This window comes from Carettochelys insculpta, chromosome 15 (assembly GCF_033958435.1).
Source record: "Carettochelys insculpta isolate YL-2023 chromosome 15, ASM3395843v1, whole genome shotgun sequence".
Taxonomy (NCBI): Eukaryota; Metazoa; Chordata; order Testudines; family Carettochelyidae; genus Carettochelys; species Carettochelys insculpta.
Genome location: NC_134151.1, coordinates 2,987,456 through 3,002,528, shown reverse-complemented (window position 1 = coordinate 3,002,528; position 15,073 = coordinate 2,987,456). Strand labels below are relative to the sequence as shown.

The following is a 15,073-nucleotide window of genomic DNA, read 5'->3' as shown; positions in this document are numbered from 1 at the left end:
CTGGAATTGCCATGGCCATGGTGAGGCACTTCTCACTTGGCACCCGGCCGCTGCAGTGAAAGAGGTCTGGGGGAGTCGTCTGTCCCTGGGGCAGCTGCATCCTGACCCCGACCTCAGAGCAATGACTGAAATGGAAGAGGGGCATTTTCATTTTATTTCCAAAAAACAAGAATTAATTGCGCTAAGGACCCAAGTAACTCCAGGGAAATCTTCTAGTAGTTTATACCTCAGTTATATTTTTAAAGAGCATTTGGTATTGTTTTGAGAGGCAACGTGTTACTAAGAACTGCAGCCCCATAATGCTGCTGTGCTGGAACAATCTGTGCTTGCTAATGCAAGGGCGGTCGTTAAAGATCAGAACAGAGTCGGGAGATGCCCAGGTCTACAAATGCCCACTATGACCTGGAGGCTAGTTACTGAACCCTCACACTGGGGGTTGGTAGAAGAACTGGGATCTCTTCCCCGCCGGTTCTGTGCTTTAACCATTAGGTAGTACTGCCAACGTACCTATAAACATATGTTGCCTCAAGATGGCTGTAAGTAGCAGGAGGTGGGATCTGTTTGGCTACAAATCCCTGGACAATAGCAGTGAAGAAGATGTTACTATGTGCCACCACAATGACAATAAGGAGCACAGATTCTGCCTCAGCGCCACGGAACTAGCTACAAACCGGGAGCTGGGTACACCCAGTCAAGGACACCAATGTACCCGTAGCGCCACATCCACTCAGTGCAGGACCCCGCAGTGGAGATGCCAACAGGTTTGAAGCATTCTCCTCTCTCCCATGAGCTTGTGATATGAGATAGAACAGCCTCAGGGGAGCTCTAACTTGCACCAGACACTAAAGGGCCCTTCCACGGGTCCAGGTGACTGGAATGTCAGCTGCTCCAGCCAAGCCCCAACACTGGAGAGGACCCAGAAAGACGTGCAACAAACCCAACATAGCCGCCACTACACCAAGAGTATTCAATAGGCGAACAATGGGCCAAACTCACACTCCCAGATGTGATAGTGTAGGCCCCAAAATCTTTTTATGTTAATCTCTGTATTATTTTCTCTGGAGTCTGGAGCTTGGCTATACTTTGATGAAGAAACTTGGGACCTTGACAAAAAAATAATTGATTGTCCCTGTTCTACACCTTCCTTGTGAAAGGACAAGCCTCATCTGCTCACTCAACTCAGGCAGCACCAAATGGCTGGGCCAGGGAGCATGGATGAGGTCCTGCCTAGGAGGTGCTAAGAACAGAGAGTCCCACTGGATCCTGGTGGCGAGTTAGAAGGATAATGTGAGAGAGAGAGACCCGCTTGTTGCTTCCAGAGTTGTCATCAGGCTGGAAACAGTGTAGAAGAAAGCCAAGGTGGAGGAGAATCTCTTCATTGGACCAGCTTCCAGGGGCGGAAGAGATATGTTCCCAAGCTACCACAGACCTGAAGAACTGCATGTCACTCAAAAGCTTGTCCTTTCACCACCAGAAGTCGGCCCAATCAAAGAGATTACCTCCCCCGCTTTGTCCTAGATTAGACGGACAGCGCTGACGGATGGGACTGGACAGAGCTGATGTGTGGAGATGGATAGTCGGCACTGTAGCATGGGGAAGGATGGATAGAGTGATGGAGCTGTTGTAGCTGGGTAGGCAGACAGACAGGGCATATGGGGATGGACACATCGCTCAATCGATTGAGAGAGGGATGCAATACAGTGGTTGACTCTCCTCCCATTACTTGCTGGATGGGCAGGGCCTGGCATGACCTAGCACAGTTTGGAGGAGCAATTTCTGGATCCCTTAGCAGGGCTTAGCATGGTCTTGAGGAACAAGTGGGAACTCTGAGCTCAGTTCCCTGCCACATACTGGCTCCTGCAGGCACTGTGAGATTGAGATAGTCAGCCAAAATTCGCACATGCCTGGGGTGTTGGCAGGATTAGGGGCTGAGTGTGAAGTGCTGGGTTCTGTTATGTAGGACTGCTTTGAAGAGCTGCATGTTTGGGGACCATCCCAAGGGCCCGATCCTGCAGCCCTTTCCCCCAAGAGCGGACCTGGCTGAGGCAGGAGAAGGGGCGCTCCCAGGGTGCCTGACCAATGCCTTTAGGTCACTTGCCCTGCGCTAATACAGTACGGCGAACCTGAGACAGGACGAGTTTTGCAAGTCCTTGTAAAAGCATGAGGGCAGGCTGGCCGGGGGGGAGGCGGGTGAGCAAAACTCCTCCATGCCTCAGAACCAGCAGGCCACCATTACTTTGCGGAACCTGGCCCCGGAGGTGCATCTCCTGCCCCCAGCAGGAGAGCGTGAGCAGGGCTGAGCCGCTGGCCGCATCTACACAGCAACAGCAGAACCACGGCGGCAAGTCTCAGCTCCTGCAGTGACTGACTGGGACTTGTGAGGAGGGGGAGCGAGGGAAGGAGGGTCCCGGAGCCCAGCTGCCTACAGCACTGGCCTGGACTCAGACTGGCGGCTGGGGGGTTGCTGATCTCTTCTCCGAGGCTGAGCCAGGGGAAGCTTCTCCATAGCCCCTGAGCAGACGGGATCAGGAGAAGCCCTTGTCCCTCTTCTCCGTGAGCTCTGTCTCCCTACTAACACGTCAGCTTCTTGTCCCGGTTTGGCCTCGCCCTGGAGTTACTCCTGACTTTCATCACGGTGTGAGAGAGCAGAATCAGGCTCAGGAGGTCTAACCCTCTCCTTTGCCGCTCCTCAGATGGAGTAACGGGTGCAGAAAGCTGGCTGGCTCCCCACTCCAGGACCTTGGGGTGGCTGTCTCGCCCATAGCTTCCCTCCCCCTGCTTGCGCTCTGTTGTCCAGGGATTTCTGCTCATAGGTATCTAGCTCCTTCTTTGGGAAATCTCCCCTCTTCCCGATCCTGGGCTTTTCGCCTCTGCCCACCCTCCCTCCTTGGAAGGGGTCCTACTGTGAACCTTCAGCCAGGGGGTCAGGCACGTCCTTCGGTATCCCCCAGCCTTTGGGATTTACACCTGCCCAAAGCTCCTGTCCCCATGGGTACGTTCTGCATCCATCTGCGCACTAGGAATCCGCCCGTTGCAGCCTCACTACCTTTGTACCAGTGAGCAGACTCAGGCCAAGTCCATCAGGCCTTACTGCAGCTTCCTCCCCATCATCACTGGAATGAGGGACAGCTTCTGCTCCTCTGCCCCAGCATTTGCCCAGCCACAGAACTCCGTCCACCCACAATCCACGTAAGGGCGGTCTCCACTCTCACGTCCCGGTCAGCTGCGCTGCCAGCTGACAACCAGTCAGGACCCCCTCGGCTGTCCTCCCCTTTGTGCTCCAGGCCCTTCCCAGGCGGGGTCTCTCTGTACCTTCCCCTGGTCTCCACTTCCCTTCTCAGCCATCCCTCCTTGCTGGGGAAATATGCCTCTATGTTGTCCTCCATACGTTTTATGGACCTCTTGAGTCTATTCCCCTGGTGCCACCTCACCCACGGCTTTATGTTCTGGGGGAGGCCCTGTAAAATCTGCCCGAGGATGAGAACATCCATGATCTGCCCCACTATCTAGGCATCCGGCCTCAAGCAGCGGGTGGCATAACCCACTATGCCCAGGGCCACACCAACCCCTCTCCCCACTTGACTGACTGGATCTTCTCTACAGCCGTCTACCCTCCAGCTGGTCCAGGTCAGCCCCCTTCACTGCACTATCATTCCTGGCCAGATCTTCCCTTAGGCCCACATAGGCCACTTGGGCTTCACCAGCTAGGTAGGGAGCCAGCTGCAGGGCCCAGTTTGCCCTGTTCCATCCAGCACCTGCAGCTGCCCACTCCAGGGTGGATAGGAAGCCATCAGGGTCATTGGTCAGGCTCAATTTACAAAGACGTCGTCGGTGCCTGACCTCCAGCCCCTCCAATGGGACTTGCCACGTTCTGCAGGAGGGGCTGGTGGAAGACTCTGCATTGCCTCCTGCACCACCTGCTGCTGCTCCACCAGTCACTGCCGAGGCTTCTCCACCTCTGGGCTGCCAAACAGTTGCTCCAGCCCAGGAGTTCCAGGACGAGATCTCACTTGTAACAGCAGCTTTGGCTCTGTCTCTGCTGGGACCACAGAGTCTCTCTGAGAGCCTGGGCTCGGTAACCAGTGCACTTTATTTACAGCTTTTTTCTTCTTCTTCTTCTTTTCCACCCACCCACGTTTCACTATTACAACAAACCCTGCACCATCTGCCTTTCTCCTCACTCCATGCTGGCTTCCTTCCCCTGAGGCTTTTCTACGGCCTCAGGCTAGTTCGGTAGCAGCTGTCTCTGCTTCCCAATTAGGGCAGGTTATCTCTAGCCGCCTCTAATTTGTTCTGCTAATGAGGAGCAGTCATGACAGAGGGCTGGATCTGCCCGGGCCCTGGCACAATTTCAGCAAAGTTTTCTATGGAATTCAGCAAAATTGCCCCTAGAAAATTTTAATTTTGGAGGCACTGCATTTCCAGGGGAAACCCCTTCTGGTGGAACATTCCTGTTCACCTCTACTCCTCCCTGTAACGAGGTGGGAGTGCTTAATGGCAAACCTGCCCTCATTTAGCACACCCTGGCTACGTCTACACGTGAAGCCTACATCGAAGTAGCCTATTTCGATGTGGCGACATTGAAATAGGCTATTTCGATGAATAAAGTCTACACGTCCTCCAGGGCTGGCAACGTCGATGTTCAACATCGACGTTGCGCAGCACCACATCGAAATAGGCGCTGCGAGGGAACGTCTACACGCCAAAGTAGCACACATCGAAATAAGGGTGCCAGGCACAGCTGCAGACAGGGTCACAGGAGCTGCGTCTACACGTGCACGCTACTTCGAAGTAGCGGCACTAACTTCGAAATAGCGCCCGTCACGTCTACACGCGTCGGGCGCTATTTCGAAGTTGAAATCGACGTTAGGCGGCGAGACGTCGAAGTCGCTAACCCCATGAGGGGATGGGAATAGCGCCCTACTTCGACGTTCAACATCGAAGTAGGGACGTGTAGACGATCCGCGTCCCGCAACATCGAAATAGCGGGGTCCTCCATGGCGGCCATCAGCTGGGGGGTTGAGAGATACTCTCTCTCCAGCCCTTGCGGGGCTCTGTGGTCACCGTGGGCAGCAGCCCTTAGCCCAGGGCTTCTGGCTGCTGCTGCTGCAGCTGGGGGTCCGTGCTGCATATACAGGGTCTGCAACTAGTTGTTGGCTCTGTGTATCTTGCACTGTTTAATGAAAGTGTGTCTGGGAGGGGCCCTTTAAGGGAGCGACTTGCTGTTGAGTCCGCCCCGTGACCCTGTCTGCGGCTGTGCCTGGCTCCCTTATTTCGATGTGTGCTACTTTGGCGTGTAGACGTTCCCTCGCTGTGCCTATTTCGATGTTGGGCTGAGCAACGTCGAAGTTGAACATCGACGTTGCCAGCCCTGGAGGACGTGTAGACGTTATTCATCGAAATAGCCTATTTCGATGTCGCAACATCAAAATAAGCTATTTCGAAGTTGGGTGCACGTGTAGACGTAGCCAGGGTGGACTCAACAGCCAGCCGCTCCCTTAAAGGGCCCCTCCCAGACACACTTGCACTAAACAGCACAAGATCCACAGAGCCGACAACGAGTTGCAGACCCTGTGCATGCAGCATGAATCCCCCGCTGCAGCAGCAGCAGTCAGAAGCCCTGGGCTAAAGGCTGCTGTACACGGTGACCATAGAGCCCCGCACGGGCTGGAGAGACAGCGTCACTCAACCCCTCAGCTGATGGCTGCCATGGAGGACCCCACAATTTCGACGTTGCAGGACGCGGATCGTCTACACGGTCCCTACTTCGACGTTGAACGTCGAAGTAGGGCGCTATTCCGATCCCCTCATGGGGTTAGCGACTTCGACATCTTGCCGCCTAACGTCGAAGTTAACTTCGAAATAGCGCCCGACGCGTGTAGCCGCGACGGGTGCTATTTCGAAGTTAGTGCCGCTACTTCGAAGTCGCGTGCACGTGTAGACACAGCCCCTGTGAGCACTGGCCCTTAGGCTGCGGGTCCTGCATGCCACCCCTGTTGTCCATGTCTATATGCGGCCAGGGTTTGTTACATCTAAACCCGAGAGTTCAGCATCTCCAGAACCGCTGTCATTTCAGAGCAGGCCCAGGAGGTGCTGTAATGTTACAGTTCCTTAGGAAAAGCCAATTAACACGCCCACAGCCGCTACCACAGGGAAAAGCCCATCAGAGCCGCACCCCATTCAGCAGTATGCGTGCAGCTCCGTCCCCCTCGTAGACACCCGTACACACCCTACGGGGAAGCAACACGGAGGAGGTTTTTTGTGGCTCACCTCTAAGGCATTGGCTGCCAGGCTTTTCTTGGTCTGGCTCCAGTTAGCATCTCCTCACCGGAGGCCTGGCGGTGGATCTGCTCATGCACACAGCAGGATTTCTAACCAGATTTTTTTTTTTCTTTCCCCTGACTGCTTCAGAAAAGCAGCTTTCGGGCCCCTTCCGGTCAGACACGCAGCTCTGTGTTAATGGCCCCTTCTTGCTGCACACCAGGTTTCTGTGCGCTGCATGACTCTGCTGCTACCATCCTGGGGCAAAGGGGCTTGTATCCTCTTAGCCCTGCCAAGCCCATGCAGGTGTAGCAGAGCCCGGGGAAAGGTCTCAGCTGGCCTCTGCACACAGACTGAGACTGGCAGAAGGAACGTGGCAAGATTTTGCCTTCTGCTGTGTGACAAGCAGCGCTGGAAGACAAGGATATTTTGACTTCGGAGGTGATGTGTTGTGAGAGTCACCTGGAGGTGGGGCCTGGCTGATTGCCAGGATCGCATAGATTATAGCGCACTTAATGAAATCCCTGCCATGGCCAGGACTGCACATGGGTGCAGCTCAGTCCCTTCGGTTCTCCGCCTGTGGCACACAGCAGCGTAGCCCTGGGAGGGTCATAGAATCCTGGAACACTAGAACTGGAAGGGACCCTGAGAGGTCATCCTGGCCAGTCCCTGTGCTCTCGCTCTCATTGTTAGCTCAGCTGGGGTGGGGGCTCAGCTCAGCTACTGCTCCCTCATGCCCTCAAACCCTGTAAAAAGGAACCCACCAATGCAGCCTTGGCAGCCCCTTGTCCACCTAAGGCACGAGCCTGGCCATGTGTCCATCTGCACCCAGCTCTGAGCCTGGCCATGTGTCCAGCTGCACCCGGCTCTGAGCCTGGCCATGTGTCCATCTGCACCCAGCTCTGAGCCTGGCCATGTGTCCATCTGCACGTGGCTCTGAGCCTGGCCATGTGTCTATCTGCACCCAACTCTGAGCCTGGCCATGTGTCCATCTGCACCCGGCTCTGCGCCTGGCCATGTGTCCATCTGCACCCAGCTCTGAGCCTGGCCATGTGTCCATCTGCACCCGGCTCTGAGCCTGACCGTATGTCCATCTGCACCCGGCTCTGAGCCTGGCCATGTGTCCATCTGCACCCGGCTCTGCGCCTGACCGTATGTCCATCTGCACCCGGCTCTGCGCCTGGCCACGTGTCCATCTGCACCCGGCTCTGCGCCTGGCCACGTGTCCATCTGCACCCGGCTCTGAGCCTGGCCATGTGTCCATCTGCACCCGGCTCTGAGCCTGGCCATGTGTCCATCTGCACCCGGCTCTGCGCCTGGCCATGTGTCCATCTGCACCCGGCTCTGAGCCTGGCCATGTGTCCATCTGCACCCGGCTCTGAGCCTGACCGTATGTCCATCTGCACCCGGCTCTGAGCCTGGCCACGTGTCCATCTGCACCCGGCTCTGCGCCTGACCGTATGTCCATCTGCACCCGGCTCTGCGCCTGGCCACGTGTCCATCTGCACCCGGCTCTGCGCCTGGCCGTGTGTCCATCTGCACCCGGCTCTGAGCCTGGCCGTGTGTCCATCTGCACCCGGCTCTGAGCCTGGCCGTGTGTCCATCTTCACCCAGCCCAGGCGCTGTGCCCTGGCATCAGTGCCACTTAAAGATAAGCACAGGTTAAACAGCCCCTTAGCCACAGCCCAAATCAGCAGGCACAGGCCAGCTCCGGGTGTCTGACTGCAGTGCAGCTGTCCACTAGCTTCCCCGAACCACACCCGCCCTGGCACTTCATGAACACGCACCAGCTAAGTGGAGCTGCTCTTAGGTCAGAGACCTGTAAAGAGCTCAGTACATTGCAGCCAGTGGCCCCCAGCCTGCGGGGCTTGTTTGTTCAAGAAGCCCACAGAGGCCAGCCTTGTCACTCCCCTGCGAATGCTCCTTCCTACAGGACGAATATAAACCTGACAAAGATCTCTCCGAAGTGGATCTGAAAAACGCCATCCGCGTCCACCACGCCTTAGCCACCAAAGCCTCCGACTACAGCAAGAAGTCCAACGTGCTCAAGCTGAAGACGGCTGACTGGAGGGTTTTTCTCTTTCAAGCTCCGTGAGTACCACAGCGCAGCCCAGCCCAGGGGACTCCCGGCCGGGGCCCCCGCCGAGTTTCTGGGCATTGCCAGGTTGGTTTCTATGTGGCTTGAAAAAGATGTGAGACTCCCCGGTTGAAATATTTGCACATCAGCTGGGTTAGCAGCACCCGGCCTGCTGCACTTCTCTCCGACAGGGTGCAGACACCGTAGGGGAACCAGCTGTCCCAGTTGTATAGGCACAGACCCGCTTTGTGGGAGGGGGCATCTTAGAAAGGCACCTAACTCCCCCGGTTCCAGTTTTTCACACTTGCTGCCTGGTCACCCCAAGCCTTTTACCCCAGAGTAATGGGGGTGCAGTAATCGAAGGGTCGTGGTTTAAGTCACCTGGCCAAGGCAAACAATAATCCAAGCTTGGGGACGTTTCTTGAGGTGTAGATGTCAGACCCCGTGCTCCACTTAAGGCCCATTGGGCTTGCCAACTGTCCAATCACACAAACCCACACATCCTTGCCCTGCCCTCTGCCCTGTGCCTTCCCTACAGTCCCGCCTCTGCTGGGGAGGGGGTCAGGGTGCAGGACAGGGTGAGTGGGCTCTAGGAGGGGGCTCAGAGCTGGGGCAGAGGGTTGGGTGCAGGACAGGGTGTGTGGGCTCTTGCAGGGGGCTCAGGGCTGGGCAGAGGGGTTGGAGTTCAGGACAGGGTGTGTGGACTCCAGGAGGGACCTCAGGACTGGGGCAGAGGGGCGGGTGCAGGACAGGGTGTGTGGGCTCTAGGAGGGGGCTCAGGACTGGGGCAGGCAGTTGGGGTGCAGGACAGGGTGTGTGGGCTCTAGGAGGGGGCTCAGGGCTGGGGCAGGCAGTTGGGGTGCAGGACAGGGTGTGTGGGCTCTAGGAGGGGGCTCAGGGCTGGGGCAGGCAGTTGGGGTGCAGGACAGGGTGTGTGGGCTCTCCCAGGGGGCTCAGGGCTGGGGCAGAGGGGCGGATGCAGGACAGGGTGTGTGGGCTCTAGGAGGGGGCTCAGGGCTGGGGCAAGGGGGCGGGTGTAGGACAGGGTGTGTGGGCTCTAGGCGGGGGCTCAGGGCTGGGGCAGGCAGTTGGGGTGCAGGACAGGGTGTGTGGGCTCTAGGCGGGGGCTCAGGGCAGGAGGTTGAGGTATTGGAGGTGGTGAAGGGTACTGGATACAAGAGGGAGTGTAGCGCTAGGGCAGGATGAGGGATGCATGTCAGAGAGTGGGGGGCTGTCTCCAGGAGGGGCCTCATGGCTGGGGTCGTGGATTCGGGCTGAGGGCTCCAGCCAGGTGGTGCTTATCTTGGGCAGCTCCCGCTTGGAGGCGCAGTGGGACTAAGGCAGGGGTTCCCTGCCTGCCCTGGCTCCATGCTGCTCCAGACGTGGCCGGCACATCCCTTCCTCTTCTGGAGGGGGGCCGGTGGCTATGTGCACTGCCTTCTCCTGCAGGCACCACTCCTGCAGCTCCCATTGGCCACAGCCTCCAGCCAATGGGAGCCGTGAAGCCAGAGGAGGTGGGGCACTACTTGGAGACCCTTTGACTCCCACCAGGGCTGCAGGGACAGTCCAGCTGCTTCTGGGAGTGATGTGGAGCACAGCAGGCCGGGAGCCGGCTTCAGCCCCGCTGCACCACCCCACTCTGAGTGGCCTAAAATCTCCCTGTCTGGCTTCAGTAGCCTCTGGGAGATGGAGACCGATTCCAGGAGACACTGACGAAACCAGGAGGGTGAAGAACATTCCACGTTCCTGCGTGCGGCGCTCAGGAAGGGTCTGATGGAGCTGTAGAACATGAGCCCCCCACGCTAGTCCTTGGGCCTGACAGTCCCCAGAGCCGGCACCTCTCCCACCTGGGGCTACTCACCAGACTCCACCCCCTTGTCACCTCAGGGGGCTGGCGTTGTTCCCACTTGGGTGGAAGGGCCATTTTCTCCAGCCACTGCACTTCCTGGTAGCCAAGGTCCAAAATGCTGGAGGCCTGGTTCCGGTGTCATGGCCTTGAGTTTATTCGAGGGTAATACCACTGGTCTCCATGGCATTACTCCTGATTTGCACCACTGCAAGGGAGATCAGAATCAGGGCCTAGGCGAATCAGGCTGTTTCCAGTGTATTTCCAGGGAGAATAGACGCCAGAGGCCCCAGCCCAGCTCCCAGGTCTACTCTAGTGCAAATTGGTGCAAAACTCCCAATGCAGTGACAGCTGCAGAAGGAGTAACCCCCGGGCTGCGTGAGAAGAGGGCCTGGCCTTGGGGAAGTTCAGCGTCGGGATAAGGCTCTGGGTTGTGGCACACTTCTCTGCCTTTCTTGGGCTTCACCCCTGGCTGCGATGGGCAGCACACACTGTTGCCGGGAGGCCTGCCCGCCTCGCTAGGTTTGCACCATGTGCTGGCCTGGCGGGACAGTCCATGCTTCGGGCCTGATTCTGGCTTCCCTGACCTCACTCAGAAGGAAATGGAATGTGTTTCTCACCAGGCTGACCCAGCCTTGGCATTCAGTGAGGTCTGGTAAGCCAGAGCACAGGCCACTTTCCCTAGGCAGGTCAGCCAATGCACCAGTCAAATGGTCACATGCTGTCCGTCTCAGCCGTGCTGATTGGTTCTAACCGCTCAGGGGAGCTCCAATCCTGCGGAGATTTGTCCTCTCCTGGGCTCTTTGGGACTGAACACTCTGGCAGTGGAGTACGTCACGTCTCGGTTATTACTGACCACCAGAGCTGAGACCAACACATCTGGATTCCCCTTCGAAATCCCCACAACTATCCCCAATGATCCGCGCTTGTCACATAAGAAAATCCAGGAACTGAATGGGCCCTAGAGACTCGGTTCCTGTCTTGGGGCTGTGCAGGACAAGGGCCAGGCCCACGGGTGGAGACAGAGAGCTGGTCTCAGGGGCAGGAGGATGGGGGAGGGCGGAAGGGTAATTAACAACCCCCTGGACAATAAGGGCTGGGCGCGGGAACAGACGCAAACTCTCTCTCCCCGTCCCAGGAGCAAAGAGGAAATGCTCTCCTGGATACTGAGAATAAACCTCGTCGCTGCCATTTTCTCTGCCCCCGCCTTCCCAGCTGCCATCTGCTCCATGAAGAAGTTCTGCCGTCCCCTCTTGCCATCGTCAATGACTAAGCTGTGCCAGGTAATGTCCGCACGAGGGGGTGGGGCCGCAGGGCAGTGCAGGTGCTGTGGGCTGAGCTTTGGGACGTGACCCTGTTTGCTGCTTGTTTCGGGTTCATCCCCAGCCCCCCTGGGAGTAGCAGAGGAACACTGTCCTGAGAATCACACCACCTGCCTGCAGGGCTGAGCTCGAGGGCCAGGCCTAGACAGAGGCACACAAGCCAGGGCACATCACAGGGGCAGAGCTGGAGCCTGAGCCAAAGATTCCCAGAGCCTCAGAGGACTGACAGGTCCTTGTCCCAGGATCAGGCCCAGCTAAGTTATTAGTACAGTTATTCTGTGGTTGGGAACCCTGATGCGCACAGGTACAACACTCGCGTGCTGGGAACGCTTGTATAGTTACAGATAAGTAGTTGATTCACACGTTCAGTGAAGTTACACACACTAACGCAGCCAGGGAAATAGAGAAAATTCCCTGAATTCTGGGAAATCATCCCTTGGCTTTTGCTCCTGGAGCGGTGCCCAGCACAGTAACTACATTCATGTACCTCCTTGGACTGGAATCCACCCAGCCCTGGTGCCCACATCTCATTCAGCATTGCAAGTGCCAGCCCTCAGGGCAGCGGAGGGAGCTCTGAACTCCTCCCTCTTTAGGGCAGAAAGTGGAGCAGTTGAGCTGTGTAATCTGGCACAGGGTCTGGCCAGGCTGGGGGGTCACATATTACAGTAAGGAAAGCACTGCTCAGCTCTCTGGGGCAGCATTTGCTCTCAGACATGTGCTCTCAGGCAGCTGCCAGGCTCTCCAGAGAATACCAAACACACTGTAGCATTGGGTAGGGATCTCCAGGGAGCAGCGAACACAACCCAAACACACCTCAGCATCCTGGAGAGAGAGCAGAACCCTCACTTTCTACAGGAATCAGCCCCAGAACAAGGGGTCAGCAAATGAAATTAATGGGTATCATGTTTAAAACTAATGAAAGGAAGTTTTTCCTCACTCAGCACATGGTCGGCCTCGAGAACTCCTGGCCAGAGGAGGCTGTGAAGAGCAGGACTTCAACAGGGTTCAAAAAAGAACTAAATAAGTTCATGGAGGACAGGTCCGACGATGGCTATTAGCCAAGATGCGTAGGAATGGTGTCCCCTGGCCTCTGTTTGCCAGAGGCTGGAAATGGATGACAAGGGAGGGGTCACTTGATGATTCTCTGTTCAGTTCACTACCTTGGGGCACCTGGCATTGGCCATTGTCAGGAGACAGGACACTGGGCGAGATGATCCTTAGTTCCAACCCACTATGGCTGGTCTTACGGTCTTTGTGTTCCAGAGAGGGAGCGCACGGCCTTTATCCAATGGGAGCCCATGTCATAAGGTCAGAGACCTGGCAGGTCAGAGGGGAATGCCTGGCTCTGCTGAAGGAACAGGACACTAAGGCAACTTCCTTGATGGGAGCTGGGAGCTGAGAGAGTCTGAGAATCTGAACCACGGTTCAGGACAGGCAGAGTGTTAAAGGACATGGCCCAGTTCATGTCTGCGTTGCAGAGGGAGCTGTGGCACCGTGCATATCCACTCCCACAGTAATGATTGCACCTCCTTGAAAAGAAGAAGCCCCCATCCGCAATCTGCTACTGCCCTTGCCCTGGCCTTGACATAGGAGTGCAGCCAAACACTGGCCTGGTTTCTCTCCACAGGAAGAACAGCTGAGGTCCCACGAAAATAAGATGAGGCAGATTGCAGACGAATTAACGGAGCATAAATTACATCCTGTAGAGAAAGGCCTCAAGTCAAAAGAGGCTGAAGAATATCGGCTGAAAGAGCATTATCTAATATTCGAGGTAAGGGAACGTTCAGCGTTCTTGTGAGAAATGAGTCCCTGGACCAGTCTGAGGGGAGCTGGTAAGGGTGGGATGGCTTCTGTGGATGTGTGCGGTTGTGCGTGCGCACACAGCTGGGTACATGCAGCGAGGCCCCTGCACACCAGCAGAGCAGTGTGTCCTGAGGGCAAGGTTGGGTTTTCGTGCACTGAAATTTTTAAAAAATGATTTTCCGTGTCAATTTACAAACCGGACAAAAGCCAGAGAACTCAACCCCAGCCTGCTCTCCTGACCTGTCTGTCTGTCCTGCAGAAAGGAGGTGGGCAGCCCCTCTGTCTGGACCACTGCGGGACTAAGGCTGGCTGTATGAGATCTGAACATCCCCCTGTCCTGGGTCTAGCTGCTCTCACTTACATCTACTGCCAGCAGCCCCTGGAGACCAGTCAGTAATGGGATATCGGAAAACCATGGCCACCCCACCAGCTAGACGTCCTGTAGTGGACAGGTGGAGTGGTAGAAAAGCTGCTACAGTGATTCTAGGCTACCTCTGAAGAGCCCACAGAGGGCCAGAACCTGCAGCTTTGCTGGGTGTGATCTGAGGTTACCCAGTCTCAGCTGCACCTCATCCCTACACGGAGAGCCAGGCTATGCCGCAGCTAGGGAACGTCACCTAGGAAGCACACCGCTCCAGTCTGGACAGCCTGTGCAGAGTCTGAAGGTCCAGCAAAGGCGGGGAAGATGGGGCCAGATGCAGCAGGACTTAATGTTGTGAGGGACCACAAAACCTGACCTAATCTACCTTTGATATTAAATATGATGGGCACAAGGAAAATGAAGCAGTCCTTCCTTTTTATACTAATATGAGAGGACGCCACTGCCTATGGGTAATCATGACCCAGTTAGTGAAGTGCCCGGCACACAGCTAAATTTCAATATGGATTAGCACTAGTATTTTTTCCTACAGATTATAGTTAACATCACAAGAACTCAGCAAGACCAGCACTGTTATGGTTACTGGATAATTTCACACCAATGTTGGTGTATTTACCTATGGGTCGGTAAGAGTGGGCATAACAGGCACACATTGCAATTAGCAATGATCCTGCTTTTCATTTGATCCCACTTTGTTTATCTGCCATAAAGCTGAGTCAACCCCTGTTGTCCGCCTGCCTGAGAGCGAATGGGTTCGCTCGGTGCGTTGTTCCATGCAGGTGATGGATGGTTGCCGCAGATCTTTCTTGGATACCCTCAGCGATCTCGGCACGCCCTTGCCTCATGCCTTCCCCATTACCCAGCTGTTTGTTCTGTTCCGTTTCCCTCTGCAGAAGAGCCGGTATGAGACGTACATTAACCTGCTGTGCGTGAAGATAAAAGTCGGAACAGATGATCTGGAGAAAATTGAAGCTGGCCTTTTCATGGTGGAAGCCGACGACATCTCCTTGCGGAAGACGCATTCAAGCCCTTCCCTGAGCCAAGGACACTTGTCTGTGCATAGCAAGGCGGAAAAGGACACTATAGAGCAGAACACTTAACAGGTAACTCTAGTGTGGGAGAACCCATCCTGTGAGGCTTAGTACTCCTTGGCTAGATCTATGAGCACAATTATACCTAGGAAACCATAGGAACAAAACCGGTAGACATACGGGACATGGAGACTGACCCAGTGAAAGAAATCAAAGAAGCTTTAGTTTACACTTCGCTAATTTTTTTCCCAGTGCCCTGACATTTCAGTGTCATTGACTCTATGTCCTCCTCATGTCTGTAACCCCCTCCAGTGTTTCTTTCCCTACTGCTCCCTGTGTGCATGCAATAAAGGG

At 55.8% G+C, this 15,073-nt stretch overlaps 1 protein-coding gene across 1 annotated transcript in view; it reads left to right on the top strand.

The window, feature by feature from the left end:
* The window catches only part of PSD2 (pleckstrin and Sec7 domain containing 2), a 70,974-nt gene extending 56,186 nt beyond the window's left edge, over positions 1–14,788 (top strand). The window contains exons 11-14 of the mRNA XM_075009558.1: positions 8,195–8,352; positions 11,323–11,467; positions 13,134–13,277; positions 14,582–14,788. Of these exons, the coding sequence (XP_074865659.1) occupies positions 8,195–8,352; positions 11,323–11,467; positions 13,134–13,277; positions 14,582–14,788 (654 nt within the window). The remainder of the gene's footprint in view (positions 1–8,194; positions 8,353–11,322; positions 11,468–13,133; positions 13,278–14,581) is intronic.
* Positions 14,789–15,073: the final 285 nt, after the last annotated feature.